The 14,746-nt window shown below is 39.0% G+C and overlaps 1 protein-coding gene across 4 annotated transcripts in view; it reads right to left on the reverse strand.

Annotated features, from left to right (window-relative positions):
* Window positions 1-13,472, reverse strand: part of ano2b (anoctamin 2b) — a 46,418-nt gene extending 32,946 nt beyond the window's left edge. For 2 of the 4 annotated variants that reach the window (XM_034313218.2, XM_053241890.1), the window contains exons 1-11: window positions 12,400-12,670; window positions 9,559-9,710; window positions 8,087-8,416; window positions 2,439-2,537; window positions 1,943-2,097; window positions 1,702-1,756; window positions 1,399-1,450; window positions 746-801; window positions 584-631; window positions 436-500; window positions 171-305 (exon numbers count right to left, since the gene is read on the reverse strand). In XM_034313218.2, the coding sequence (XP_034169109.2) occupies window positions 171-305; window positions 436-500; window positions 584-631; window positions 746-801; window positions 1,399-1,450; window positions 1,702-1,756; window positions 1,943-2,097; window positions 2,439-2,537; window positions 8,087-8,416; window positions 9,559-9,710; window positions 12,400-12,535 (1,283 nt within the window). In that variant the 5' untranslated portion in view covers window positions 12,536-12,670. Of the gene's footprint in view, window positions 1-170; window positions 306-435; window positions 501-583; window positions 632-745; window positions 802-1,398; window positions 1,451-1,701; window positions 1,757-1,942; window positions 2,098-2,438; window positions 2,538-8,086; window positions 8,417-8,757; window positions 9,052-9,558; window positions 9,711-12,399; window positions 12,671-13,436 lie in introns of those variants that run through there. The other 2 variants (XM_034313216.2, XM_026923554.3) reach the window with 2 other exon arrangements.
* Window positions 13,473-14,746: the final 1,274 nt, after the last annotated feature.

The raw sequence follows: 14,746 nt of genomic DNA on the forward strand, positions 1-14,746 counted from the left end.
ACAACATTTTTATTGTACATAATTGTCCTACAATTGAACCTGGGGTTGAGATTAGCACACCAGGACTCTGAATACATTCCTGCCCTCCTCAGGTTGGCCTGCCAGGCCCTTTCATCCTCACACCCACACACTTCAAGCCTGATGCCTAGTGGCCACACACTGTCTCATACCTAGGAACATTGGAGTCGATGGTGAAACAGCCGTACAGGAACACGATGATGCCTACCACAGACGCCAAGGCCAAAAGCTGAGTGTAAACGCCAAGCCAGGCAAAGTAGAGGCCGATTTTCTCCCCAAAGTATTTTCTGAGGGCAAAAGTAAATGTAAGAAAGGCAAAAGCCTCTGGAAACCATGGTTATGTAAATAAGCACCAAAAAGCAGTCATATCTGGTGAGGAGCAATATGTAAAGTTATGTATAAAAAATATACATGTACCTGATAAGATCAACAGGCTGATATTTGTAAAATGCTCCATATCTTGCCCATTCATCATGTAACAGCTGAAACAATTAGAAGACCTCAGTATTCATGATTACAAATGACATTGTGATTGATTAGTTTATACAGTAAAATTGCTACTTACCTGTCTCTCATTCTTCTCTTCTGCTTGCCTAGAGTCCTTGAAGTCTCCCTGCAGGCATACAATTATAAAAGCATCTCATTTACAACAGTGAATGTACTAAAAGCAGAATACCATGACACTTCATTTAATAATCAACCTAAGAAACGTGTAGAATCAACTTACATCATGCAGAGGGAAGGCAGAGTCATACACCCCTTTAGCTATTAATGTAGTGATGCCTGTAGGCAAGGAGAAGAATCACCACATATTATCACACACTACCTCAGGGATAACCATCTGTCTGTCATGACAGGACTGCCTGCCCTGCTTTATGTGAATGCAGCAGACTAGCTTTTCAAAGTGGAAGGAGGCTGACATATAGAACACAAGCTTTAATCAAAGTAATTAATCAGTCCTCAAAGGAACAACATGTGCACTCTCGCTATTAGCCCTCAATTAAGAAGATGGCTCCCTAGCAACAAGCTAGAGGGACCACCACTCCCCCCCATGGACCCTGCTTCACTTCTGAGCCCAATCCTAAGATTGCATGTCCCAGTTTAGACAGTAGATGAGACAGAGGAGAATTGAGCGAGTAAGAGAGTAGGCTAGATACGAAACCCTAAATCCAACCCCTTCTGTCAGCTAGCCTCAATTCCCCTGTAGCTGGTGGCGGTGTCCGTCTGCCGAGCAGAGTGATCCAGGAGAGCATATGGATTCCTCTCCAGCACCTGCTCCACCAGCACTGAGCCCGCTGAAACACTTATGTCAGGCCTGGTTTTTCTCAGGATTCCTCCAACACTACGCCATGATCAGTTATGGCTTACTGTATTACTAACCCATGGTTTGGCAGGTCCGTGTGCAGGCAGTGCGTCTAAGGATTTCATACACCTGGGAGGAAGGGAGAGAGTGAGTGTGAGAGAGCAAGAAAGAGAAAAGGAGAGACAAACAAGTGTTCCTGAAAAGGCCACAGGGGAATTGTCTCCTAGTAATATGTCCACAGGGAACACAGTCACCTCAGACTTCTGGTAAATAACCACGTTATTCCAACAGCTCCACATAACAATCAGGACAGCTAACTACAGCCATGCCATTAAAATAAGTCAAGACAACCTTTCCAGCAAAAGGGAAAAAGAACTCACAATTCGACTCCTTGTGGCATTGTCGAAGAAGGTGTCCTTGCACTCGATGTTGTACCTGAAACAAGACAAGTACAAGTATAATTAGGCTGAGTAAGACAGATGTAGCCAAAGGCATGAGTCAGGGTTTATGTTTTTGAGTCGCTCAGGTGCCTTTCGCACACAGAGAAATCTCAGTAAATACCGCTCTACCCACCAACCTAATCACCCTCCCTCCCCTCAATTATCCCTAGAGATTTCTCACAGATGGAGCTTGTCCCGGGAGAAGCTGTGAGAGAGGAACTTCGTGCGGCTTTGCTGCTGCAGGTGAGGGATGTTGGGTTGAAATGGCTGGTTCAACTTCCTCCACACTGTGCTCATAGTTGCTGACAGACCTTTCTCTTCTTTCAGCTCATAGCTCTGGGAGAGACGTGCAATAAAACAACATTGAGGAAATTGAGGTATGAGGAAAAATTAAGCTACAGACATAAACCTAAGGCCTGACAATAAAAGCAACGTAAATACAGAGGGGGTCCAAAAAATTATGTTGGTGTAACTTTTTATCTACTGAAACAGGTCCTTGTCAAATTTGTCCCCTTCACAAAACCACATTCACACAAAGATACATATCTAAAGATTCTTGGTTGTTTACAAGACTCCAGTACAGACTCCAGTGTGGTCTGAATATCCACACTCTAGTACAGCATGGAGGAAAGCTCTGTGTAGACAGATGCAGAACAAAATGAATAGAAATGACACACCTTTTTGGTGGGCACCTTGATCTTGAGAAACTCTGCCTCTCTGCTTAGCACCTGCCAAGGGGCATGTAGCCGGACAAATCCCTGGCCATAGACCTTGTGCTGAGCGAGAAACATACAGAGAGAGCTTCAGAAAAGTTGTAATTTCCATCAGACCCAACTCAAATATCACCTAGAAACAGTCTAAACTTTGAAGGTACTGTTCAAAATATGAGAATCTACTTTAATAATAACTGAAATGGGTTTTAAATGATCACATATTGAAATGGGTTTTTCTAAAAAAAAAATTTCTAGTAGGATGTATTAGTAAAATACAGAAGCCACAATGTTTCAAATCCACTGATCTATTACTTGTTTTGAACATCGTTTTATTTCTTTATTTCTATCCTCCATTTAATTTCATAACCCTTTCTCTTTCTTGACGTAGGCGTGACACAGGACAAAGACAACCTATTCTCTTCAGCAACTCTGCTAATGCATCCTTTTGTACCGCTGGTCATGCTCCATTGTCAAACACCCTTCTCTCTTTGAGATCTTGAGCAACTGTGTCCTCTGGTAAACCTTATGCTAGCTGGCATAACCTGGGTCCCAGCTGTTGAGCTCGTCTCTGCAACGCTGGGCAGTGCTTTGGTTGGGTGCGCTCTCGGTTCTCCCTGGGGGATTAATTATGTGTTAAAAAATATTTTGCATGTAGATCACAGTTACGAATGGAGGTAACAGGTCACTTTATCCAACATATCCCTACTGAGACTTTTATATAAACTTCACCAACATGGAGTTTAGTAAAACAGTGTGTGTGTGTAGGTGTGTGTGTGTATTGTAACAGGACCCCAAAGTGCCCTCCTCTCTACACAGAGATGATGGTAACTTTATCGGTCTGGTAATACTCAGCTATAGCATAATGAGCAACAAATAAGCAATTGAACAGGTGACCCTAGCACTCCCATTTTTTTTCCTGTCCCCTCAACACACACACACACACACACACACCACATAAAAGTGAGATAAAAATAACATGTGGATCTGAGAAGGTTAATTAGGATAAGATATTCCAATTAGTACTTCATCTCAGCAGGGTAAGGCAATTAGGTCGATTTTAGACTGGGCTGAGGGGGAGCCTTCGTTACAGAAACCGGCTGTGGCTGACATTTAAGGGGCTTCCAAAGACTCGAAAGTGGAAGTGTCTCCACATGATAGGGTGAATCCCGTCTTTGACATTTGGAATAATTAAGCAGAAATAAAGGGCAGTCAGTGAAAGAATATGAACAAGACAAAACCAACATGTGTCTCTGACTGATGATAAAATCTTATTCTAATGATAACGATGATGATGGTCATAAAAATAGACCTGTTAAGAAAAAGTACATTGATGCAGTGATGAAATTGATGAGGTACAACCACTTGACACTCAGGTGAAAGGAGGAGTTCGCTGTTCAGATTGTAGTCATTATATGAGGTGAATAATTTACAGGCTGCAACCTCAAGTATTTAGTAGCAGTTATATAATATTTAAAATGTATCGCCATCCTTGAGTCAGCGACACCAAAGGACTTAGGTTATAAACATGTGGAAAGCAAAGAAAGTAATATTTATATAATACTTAATTTACAACATGTTCACAATTATAACTTCTCATAACTGTAACTATAACTTAGTATTATGGCAGTGTTGTTAACTGTTATATTTAATCTTATCAACTCCATTAATCTCATCCTTCAACAGGCCACCAACCTTAGCAGTGAAATGTACATGGTGTTGTATCCACATCACTGTTACTTATTATCCAACACACTGATATGCACTGATACGCACTAATACACTGATACTTATTGCCAACAAGCTTTTTCCTTTTGTGAATGAGTGAGAAATTCAGGTCTCAGAATGAACAGAATAACTGGTCCATATGGAAATCAGATAGGAAGAATTTATTCTATTTTCATTATTCTATTCTATTTTAGCATTTCTCTGTGGTTGTCACTATGGTTACGGGCGTTATAGGCTAGTTCAAAATGAGTGCTGAGTCTGACCATCTCCCAAATGGTGCCCTAAACTGTGCAGTCCTCCTCCAAGCCTGCACTTTAGGCAAAATGAAAATATCTCTTTTCAAAGTCTTTCAGGATACATGAATTTTAAAAAAATGCAGATCAATACAGTGCACAGTTCCACTAGTACTGCTACAGTTTCAGTGACTCTCATCAGTAAATATGGCCATCAGTCATAAACACTGACTGTATTAGCATTTATGAGCATGGAGTAATCTAGCCAGCTAAACTACAGGGTGTACCAAAAGTCTTCACACAGGGAAAATTAACACTTTTAAGCAAAATGTCTTCCAAAATTTTTCTTACTTAGGTTATATTTTTTTCCCCAGATAGCCTTTAAGAATGCCTTTGACAAAAGAAGAACGTATTGAAATCATTCTCATGGCTGGATCGGGAAGCTGTCGCAAGGTTGCGATGGACTTTAACAGGAAACGTGGTAAGCACATCACACACAACACTGTTGCCAAACTTATTAACAAATTCAAAAAGATTGGAAGTGTTGAGGACCAACCGAGAAGTGGACGTCCACCAACATCCACTGACGAAGGCACAACCGACGTGGCGATGGTATACATCGTCCCCTATGTATGGAGACTTTTGGAACACCATGTAGATATAGCTAACAAACTAGATAAACATTAGTACTTCCTTTTTAATCCAGATTAAGCCTACAGTTTGCAGTAGTTCCCACCTGACAGTGTCTCAGTTTACCATGCTTATTTAGTCTTGTCAATCATGAACAGCCACTAGGAAAAGAAGATTGCACATTCTGCAACAGTAAAGAGATGGCCAAGAGTCTTCCACGATGAGAATAAAAATATACTTGCCTCTAAAATTAAATGTAGTAGCAATGATTTTTAAAATATGCTTTTTAAAATATGATTTTCACCAAATTCAAACAACACCAATCAAAAGAGTTTATGCATTGAGCATCTAGAAATATCTCCTCTCCAAACATTAAGGGACATGTATATATATATATAATCATGTGTCTACACCTCATCAAATTGTGTGAAACTGAGGACAGCTGAACTATTTTCCTACGATATACAAGATCCTTATTGAAACTGTCCTTGATTTAACTATCTGTTTCCATAATCCAAGAAGTAACAGCCATGGTAAACTCATGAGAACAGTCATCATGGGTAGTACGTTTGAATTCCAACCTGGAATATCATTAAGACACTAGAGAGCACAAGAGATTTCTTCCATACTGCTATAACAGTCATTATCAGGTTGCTCTAAAGTGTATGGACCTTACAATTCTGCATCCTCATTGCCAGTTATCTAGAGGGTGTTAAAGTAAAGGATATAGTCAGAGGCATTTTATGGTTTTTACAGGAAAAATAAGTACTATGAATAAAGAGGAATGGAGAACTTGGAGATACTAGATCATTCTCAGTTCTTCAATGGCTGACAGGTCAGGAGGACTGGGCTATATGGATATTGCAAAAAAAAAAACAGTTGATTGACAAATGCCACAGTGTAGGGATTAATCACTCATTCAGATATTCACAACTTCGTACTATACATCTAAAAGAATTACACAAGCTGCACGTTTTAATATAGAGAGGCGGATATTGGGATAATATTTCCTCACACAGAAAGACTATAAATGTGCGGTGACACAAATGTCTTGAGGTGAACATTACTACGACAAACAATTTTACATGACATTAGGTAAAACTTAAATGTAGCCAGCTTTATACTCCATATCTGGACCATACAGCTTCAACAGTTTTCATTTAAACATACCAATAGGCAGCAAAGCAGAGATTTATCAGAAAAACACTTTGGAGGCATGTTCAACGCATTTCTGTTTTAATTATGATTATCGCTTATCAATCATTCATCCTGTATTAAGTAAAGTGAAATATTAAAAAGACTCTGCTTAATGCTTCTGAGACTGTAATTACCAGTTAGTAGTGAGAGATGTGCAATGCGTCCTTTATTGACATTCTACGCTTTTAGAATCTTTTTTGATTAAGGATACTGACAAGGTGACCTAAATCCAACAGTGCTAAAAGGGATTAAGCATGAAATAAGTATCCAGCTGTTAAACATCATTAAATTGACTTTTTTGTTCTCAATGTCTTCCATTTCAGAATTATGAAATGGAAAATGTCTTTCACTTACACATAGAAGTGTGATGTAGGATGTTAAATAATTTCATCTTATCTGGTGTTTGTTTGTCTTGGAATATTGGGCAGCACAATTAAACATATCACAATTAATCATAATTAATATATTTGCCCATCACAATTATTTATGAGCCTAGCTAAAGTTATCTATTTGGCAAACATTTGTTGTTTGCACATTACAGTGATTTGTTAACTCTTTTATTCATTTTAAGGCTATTTAAGTATATTTAGTATTTGAACAATTAATGCTCATTAATGCAATTAATGCTTTGATGCAAAGATTTATACAGTTAAAGTAATGCAGGCTTATAATATTCTAATATTGAGTGCTACCAAATCTAATACTTAAATTATAAGTATAAATTCAGAAGTATATCCCTTGTAAATATAAAAAGCAGTCACATCTAATATAAGGGGCATATTAAAATATTACATTATTACTGTGGTTATTTTAGACATAGTCTTTTTCAGATTTCTTGTAGCACACTCAATTCCACCATCATTTCAGCTTATTTCATGTTTTAAAACAACCATTATTTATCTAGGAACCCAATACAATATAAACCAAAGGGGGTGAACAGTAAGTTGTATATAATTATTAGAAGTGTAAGCATTCATCCATCACTATAATAATCGTATATGTACATCTCTCACACCCGGTTCCTATTCAGCAGCTAAAACTGCTTTTGAGCTGGTGTAAGTTGGGTTTTAAAAATACTTTTTGTAATCTATTCAAGCTATGCTGTATTAAGTAATTGCCCAGAATATACATGCAAATGACTGATATTCATAATTCAACTAGGATGATTAATAATAAATCATCTATAATAACAGTGGTTTTCACTGTGAAACAAAGCTGCTCTTTTGGCCTCTGAAACTGTTATGCTGCCAAATAAACAGTTTCTTTGGAAAACCTGGCATAAGTCCCGGTGCAATCAGAAGAGACAGCCAAAAGGAGTAGCCCAAACCAAACACCCACACACACAGAAATTCCACTCTGGTGTATTTTGTGAAGCAGTAGAAGAGCCGACATGAAATGAGATTTCTCAACAGTACAGACCAAATCATGATGAACAAAACAGCCTTGACGAATCTGCAATATATTCACACTAAATTATCAAGGTTCTTCTTTAGTGAAATTCTCTGGCTGGAGCCTAGAGATAGATAAAAACATGCCTCCCTAAGGCATCATGAAAACCATTCCATCTGAAAGGATTCAAAGCTACCGATGCTGAGTAAAAGCATTCCATTTAAACCATCTTAATATTCAACTTCAACCCTTTGCTCAAAACCCCACATCAACTATTTCTTTCTTGGGTGCGTTTTGAATTCTCAGGTTGTGAAAGCAACTAGAGCAAAGTAACATTTGGCCGAACTCAGTTTGTCACCATAACAGAAAGAGTCAACAGAAACTGTCCTATTACTCAGGAGAGTTCAAGTGTGATGCAGCGAATTAACCTTCACCCACCTCGTTGTCACGTTCGATGTGCAGTCCTGCTTCTCTCAGGTGGGTCTCAAACTCATCTCGGATCCTGAGCTTGTCGCACTCGGCCGGATCGGTCGGTCCCATGTCCACCACGACCTCAGCATTGTCCTCCTTCACCGCTTCAGCCTCTTTGCTCCCTGCTCGGGGGAAGCTGCCGTTGGAGATGACCGAGAGCCGGTGCTGTCCTGGAGAGTCCTGAACCACTGACGTTACCCGGTACACCAGCACATAGTCCACCTTCCTCTTCCCGTCAGCAAAGTACAGCCCTTTGCCTGGCTCGGGCGCCATGCCGTCCAAGAAGTTGTTGACCACCTGAAGCGGGTGACAAAAGTGTAAACGAGCAGAGGCGCTTGTGCTGGTCCTCACTGCTTTGAGTGCATATCAAATTCACATCACAGGGAAGCTGGGAGGGTGGGAGGGGGTGCGCAGTGATGATAGGCATGGATGTAGGTCAGTCTATTGCTATTTCTAATTTAGCTGCTCTCAATAGACTCAGATATAGCCTGATAGACGAGGAGAGCAGCACTGGTTGGGAACACCTTTCATTCAAGGTTGTATGCGTTAAAAGTCACCAACGTTATCAAGGATAATGCAGTACTATCAGTCAAACTGAGCAAACATGTAGAGTTAGTTAGGAAAGAAACAGTACTTACAGGGAGCTTGTCAGAGTGCAGCATGTTGTTTGTGCTCTTAATGGAAACCAGAGAGGAAGAAAAAACATACAGAACTGAATCGGCTCCTTCTTCCACGCGACGTGCGCGCGCCGCACAAATGCCCGCGTTTACTCACAACATGTCCACACCCTAATCACCTCGAAGACACACGCCACTTGCCATCCAAGCCATTTTATTGTACACAAGAGAAACCCTGGCGTCTGTACAGTTCTGGCACTGCTCGCCATGCACCGACGAGGCTGACTAGGAAGCGCGAGGCACGGCTCTCGCGCAACTACAGCATCTCCATAGAAACTTGGGATTCGTCACTCTCTTAATTCCAGAGACACCTGTGCAGCTTCAACAGCCAGAACAGCACGACAGCCAGATGAGGACATTTCCCAAAATACTGGTCTGTTTCAATCCCATACGCCGGGAATATTACACTGGGATGTAAATATAATCGGGCAAAGTTCGTGTGAGTTGGTTTATATGGTTTATAACAGGTTTATAAACCACCATTGGCTGGAAAAGGTCGATGGAATCTGGATGGAAATCACAACTCATCAATAATCAAAGTTAGCCTATTAGCCGTGTTTTTTACTGAGCTTTTATATGTTATTTATCAACCTATCTGACTGGTATTGGTTGGGTTTCATCTATAATAACTATTAATAACTTTCATCTGGGTTTCATCCATAATAACTATTTAAAAAAGTAGTCCTTTATCTATAGTAATGACTGTTTTTAAGAACAGGTGTCAGAAATAAGTTCAGTAAGAAGCCAGTGAACGTAGCTCACCGAGTGTGAACTCTCCTCCATGTAGTCAAACGCATCGAGGCCCATTCCAGAAAGTTCTCTGGCGATGCTGTACAGTCTGTCGCTGTGGATGGAGCTGGATTCACTCACAGCCACATTCATCTTCGACTGATTCGTTGTATTATCCCTCATTTCTGTACAGTAGAGAAGTGCTTTAATCAGTCATTTAAATGGTGAAAGATTTATAAAACATGACTTTGCTTGAGAGTGGACTTTCAGTTATTGAGCTTTGGTTTCAGCACCATGGATAGATGCTCAAAAACAAGGATCAGTAACCTGGAAAAGTTTGTCCAACGTACATAAAATGAGAATTATTTATCCATCCAACCATCCATCCTCTGTACCATGCATCCTACACAGGGTCCCGGGGAGCCTGGAGCCTATTCCAGGGGACTCGGGGCACAAGACATCCTGGACTGGGTGCCAACCCATCGCAGGGCACAATCATTCACACACACACAAAACAGACAATTTGGAAATGCCAGTCAGCCTACAGTGCATGTCTTTGGACTGGGGGAGGAAACCAGAGTACCCAGAGTAAACCCCCAAAGCCCGGGGAGAACATGCAAACTCCACGCACAGGGGGCAGGATTCAAACCCCCAACCTGCAAGGCAACAGTGATAACCATTAAGCCACCGTGCCCGAGAATTAGTTAACGCTGAAAAAAATAGTAAACATTTAACAATATTTGTTGAGAAACAAACATAAATATAGCAAATGTGTTATTCCTATTGCTTAATTAGAAAGTTTGTCTCACACACACAATATGTGGATAAAGTGACAAATTTCTTGATAATGTTTTTCTGTCCCATGCTAGGGCACTAAAATTTGTCATCATTAGTCCTCTAGTTTAAGTGTTAGGATGCAGGATGGGTTATAGACATGGTCTGAGCTTCTACTTGGTTTGTGGTAGAACTCAAAAAAAATTTAAATCAGAGACCAGATTATAGTGGAAAGCAACCAATCTTAAATATTTGATCTGATTTGATTATTTCTTTTTGGAACTCAGAAGGTCAAATGCAATGAGAGCAAAGCAACTGGCCATTATGAAATTAAAATGTGTGAAGTATCTTGGAAAAAAGTTATTCCACTGTGTAAGCAGCTTGATGTAGCTAAGTCATCCACAAATTACATAAACATCATTAGAACTGTAAAGAAATACAAAATTAAATAAGCACAATATAAACAAACACAAAATAATTAGATATAAAATGCAAAAAGATACAAAGATCTGGTGATTCACTATTCATCAAAAGAAGACATCAAGAGGAGAGACACAATGGCTACATCTCTCATCAGCACCACGAACAGACATTTAAAATACCAATCAGTTTTACTGACACATAAAGTGAAGATAAACTATTATCATAGTGAAGGAAAGGCAGCAGAGAAAGAGAGTGATTGGAAATGATCCAAAAAGCTATGCCTCATTTGGAGGCACAGAAGCATGGAGGCATGGAGGACACTGCGTCATAGTTTGGTCATGCATGGCTGATTATGTAACAGGCTCACTGTACTTTATTAATGATGTTGCTAGTGATTATCGTGCTGGAATGAATTCTGACGTCTATAGGGGAAAAAATGCCCAAACATTGCCTTAAATCCAATTGAGCCTACATTTTTTGATGAAAACTCTAAAGTCAGAAAATCTAGAAAACAAGAAACGCATGAAGGAGACTGCCAAGTTAAGGCTTGGCTAAACAACTCAGATGAAGATGTTGCGAATCAGGCAATGTTAATCATTCCACGTGTGAGGTGTTAATTGTGTAACCAAGTACTTAGGCTTATCATTGCTAATTTTAAAAAATTAATGCTTCTTCATAATTTATTTATTTATTATTCATTCATTAACAAGGAGGATCATACATTCTGCATGTATAATATATAATAAATTTGGCTGCTTACATCCATTGCAGTTCATCATCAGTAATTTAATCTTTTGGTATTGATCCAGAAGTGCGCTACATTATCACTACTAGCAGCTTAATTAGGGGAAAACTACAGCAACAGGCCAATGTACATAAAAACACTTATATTTTATGTATTATCTAAATTTTTTTAAAGACTTTGAACTATTACTCCACTATATTTCAAGGAGATTTAATTCCACTACATTTTTCTGACACATTAATTTTGTGAGCAAATAAACTGCAAATTGCAAGTAAAAACCACTAAATTACTGCCTATTCACGCAAAATGTAACTCATATTAGTTTAAATATGTTATATCTAAAATTACGCTACATGTAACTCTACATACCTCCTATTTACTTTTGCTGTGAGAAAACATTTTAGTACAAGTACTTTAGCATTTTAACTAGTTGCACAACCACATTTGCAAGAATATACAGGTATTTTTTACTTTTATTCCATCATTGCCCAGCATAACCAAATATTAGCTAAGTTTTTTAAAGACTTTGAACTATTACTCCACTATATTTCACAGAGATTTAATTCCACTACATTTTTCTGACACATAAATTTTGTGAGCAAATAAACTGCAAATTGCAAGTAAAAACCACTAAATTACTGACTATTCACGTAAAATGTAACTCATATTAGTTGAAATATGTTATATCTAAAATCATGCTAAATGTAAATCTACATACCTCCTGTTTACTTTTACTGTGAGAAAACATTTTAGTACAAGTACTTTAGCACTTTAACTTGTTGCATATATACTTATTGTATATTCATTTGCAAGAATATACAGGTATTTTTACTTTTATTCCATCATTGCCCAGCATAACCAAATATAACAACTATAAGATGACCAAACTATGTGTGCTCAATTATTGTCTAACAGGAGTGACATACACTTACCGTCCTGTGTCGGTGATCCTGGACTGTTCATAGCCATGTTGCAGGTCTGAGGACACTTGGCTACTGTCAGGGCACAAAATCCGCTCTCGGCTTTGTCCAGGCTTAAATCACAGACGGTTGGAGCAGTTAATACCATGCCTGCTTGAGAGGAGACTTACGGCCAGGCCAAACTTGGACTAATTGCCAGGAATGTTTGTCTTCGTTAAGTAACAGTTGAACAGAGTTCATGGTAAATTCCAGATTCAAAGCTTAGCTAATTGATTAGCTGTAAATAGTAAATGATAAAAAACAATTCATTCTGAAAGGCTCTCAAGTAAGATTATGCCCCCAAAAAAATTAAAAGTCAAAAGTTAAAACACATAATCTCTTCAATACTTGAACCAAAGAACCTCTCATCACAAAGACTTGAACCAAGAACCTCTCATCCCTTGGTGCTGTATGATGTGGGATAGTGTCTTATTACACTATTCACCTGTTAAATATCTCTGCGATTAAATATTAAGGCAGTCTGGACCTGCTTTTCGTGGAACCTTATCCCAACTTCGAGGAAATAAACAATGTCACAGACTTTATTAGGCCTGATTAGGCTCTTTGACTGACATGTGCACTGAGGTTTTATTAGTCAGCATGGCAAATTAGTCAGCGCTGCATGATACTGCTAGTTTAGGAATATTAGAAAGCCTGTGAAACACAAGTAGTTTATCAGAAGACTTTATCACAAGGTTTTCTAACAAGATAAATGGTGTGCACTGAACAAAGTTGAGTTCAGATATACAGTATGATCATATATCAAACACCCAAAAATATTTTCACTTGTCCCTACTACCTTACCATGTAAATGTCTCACCTCTCCTTCATCATTCACATGCTTTATGAAAAGGCTGTTTATGAGTTGATTTTATTTTCATTTTTAATTATTTTTAAATCGTACACTACCATCTAGTCACATCCAAACCAGTAGTAAACTATGGCAAGTATGAAATTGAAATGTACACTTTCCAAGGTTCTACAAATAAATTTATTCTTAAAAATCTCACCCACACAGCTCAGCAGATGCTCTCGATTCAGTTGATTTCCCCTTGGAAACAAGAATGCAAAACATGTCATGTTGTAACTCTTCAAAAGCAGGGCTGCCAAATCGATCCTGAGCATCCTATTCATTTTTATACTAGGGTTAGATTTCAAAATGGTGGACTCCATGACAGGAGCTGTTAACTGATGAGGATTAAATTACAAAAAAGAGGTTCTATGCTATGTAAACAAGTTTATTTGAGCAGTAACAACCTATGTGATCATATATTAAATGCATAAAGGACAAAACTAATACAGTATTAGCTATATTATGCAACCTACTGCCCAACACCTTTTTAATCCTTTCTACTGTCTGTACCTAATCAAGCCCAGGACCATATAACCAAAATCACAAAAATTCTGAATACAAAACATTATTGGATATCATTATATGTATGACAGATTTAAGTCTGTAGGATGCTGCCAACATTTCGGTACTTGGAATTTTCCAGAGAAAATGACTATTGAGAAAAGGGGTCTTTGGCTCCCTCATGGGGTGAAATATGGAAGTGTTTGGTTCAGCCTCACAAATTAAATTGGGATGTTGTCCTGGATGCCAGGCTGGTCCATTGCAGTGTGCCATGCATGCGCGCACACGCGCACACACACACACACACACACACACACACATTCACTCATTGGGGAAATTCACACCCAGTGGAAAGCACAATGGTTGTAAAGAGTGGTTATTACACTTACTGTAGACTTTCTGTTAGCTTGAACCAGTCTGAGTATTCTCCTCTGACCTCTCTCATCCTCTCTCATCAACAAGACACTTCTGTCCACAGAACTGGATGTTTTTTTTTTATTCCTGCACCATTCTGTGCAAATTCTAGAGACTGTTGTGCATGAAAATCCCAGGTGATCAGCAATTTCTGAAATACTAACACCACCCTGTCTGGCAACCATGCCACGGTCAAAGTCACTGAGATCACGTTTTTTTCCCCCCATTCCAAGTTTGATATGAACATTAACTGAAGCTCTTGCCCCGTATCCTTATGATTTTATGCACTGCACTGCTGCCACTTGATTGGTGGATTAGATAGTCCAGTCATCCAATCAGTCAATCATGTGGCAGCAGCACAGTGACTGAGCAGATGTACAGGTGTCCCTAATCCTGCTTCAGCTCTGCCCTGGCAGTGCCTTCTCATAACCTACACCTGTTTTTTTTTCTGTCTCTTCTCTGTGGACTTATAAGGACTCTCATAAACAATCTGTTTGGCTCAGTAAATTTCTCAGTGACTTGCTCTTTTCTAAGCTGCTACACTGCTTTCCT

Source organism: Pangasianodon hypophthalmus, chromosome 18 (genome assembly GCF_027358585.1).
Source record: "Pangasianodon hypophthalmus isolate fPanHyp1 chromosome 18, fPanHyp1.pri, whole genome shotgun sequence".
Lineage (NCBI taxonomy): Eukaryota > Metazoa > Chordata > Actinopteri > Siluriformes > Pangasiidae > Pangasianodon > Pangasianodon hypophthalmus.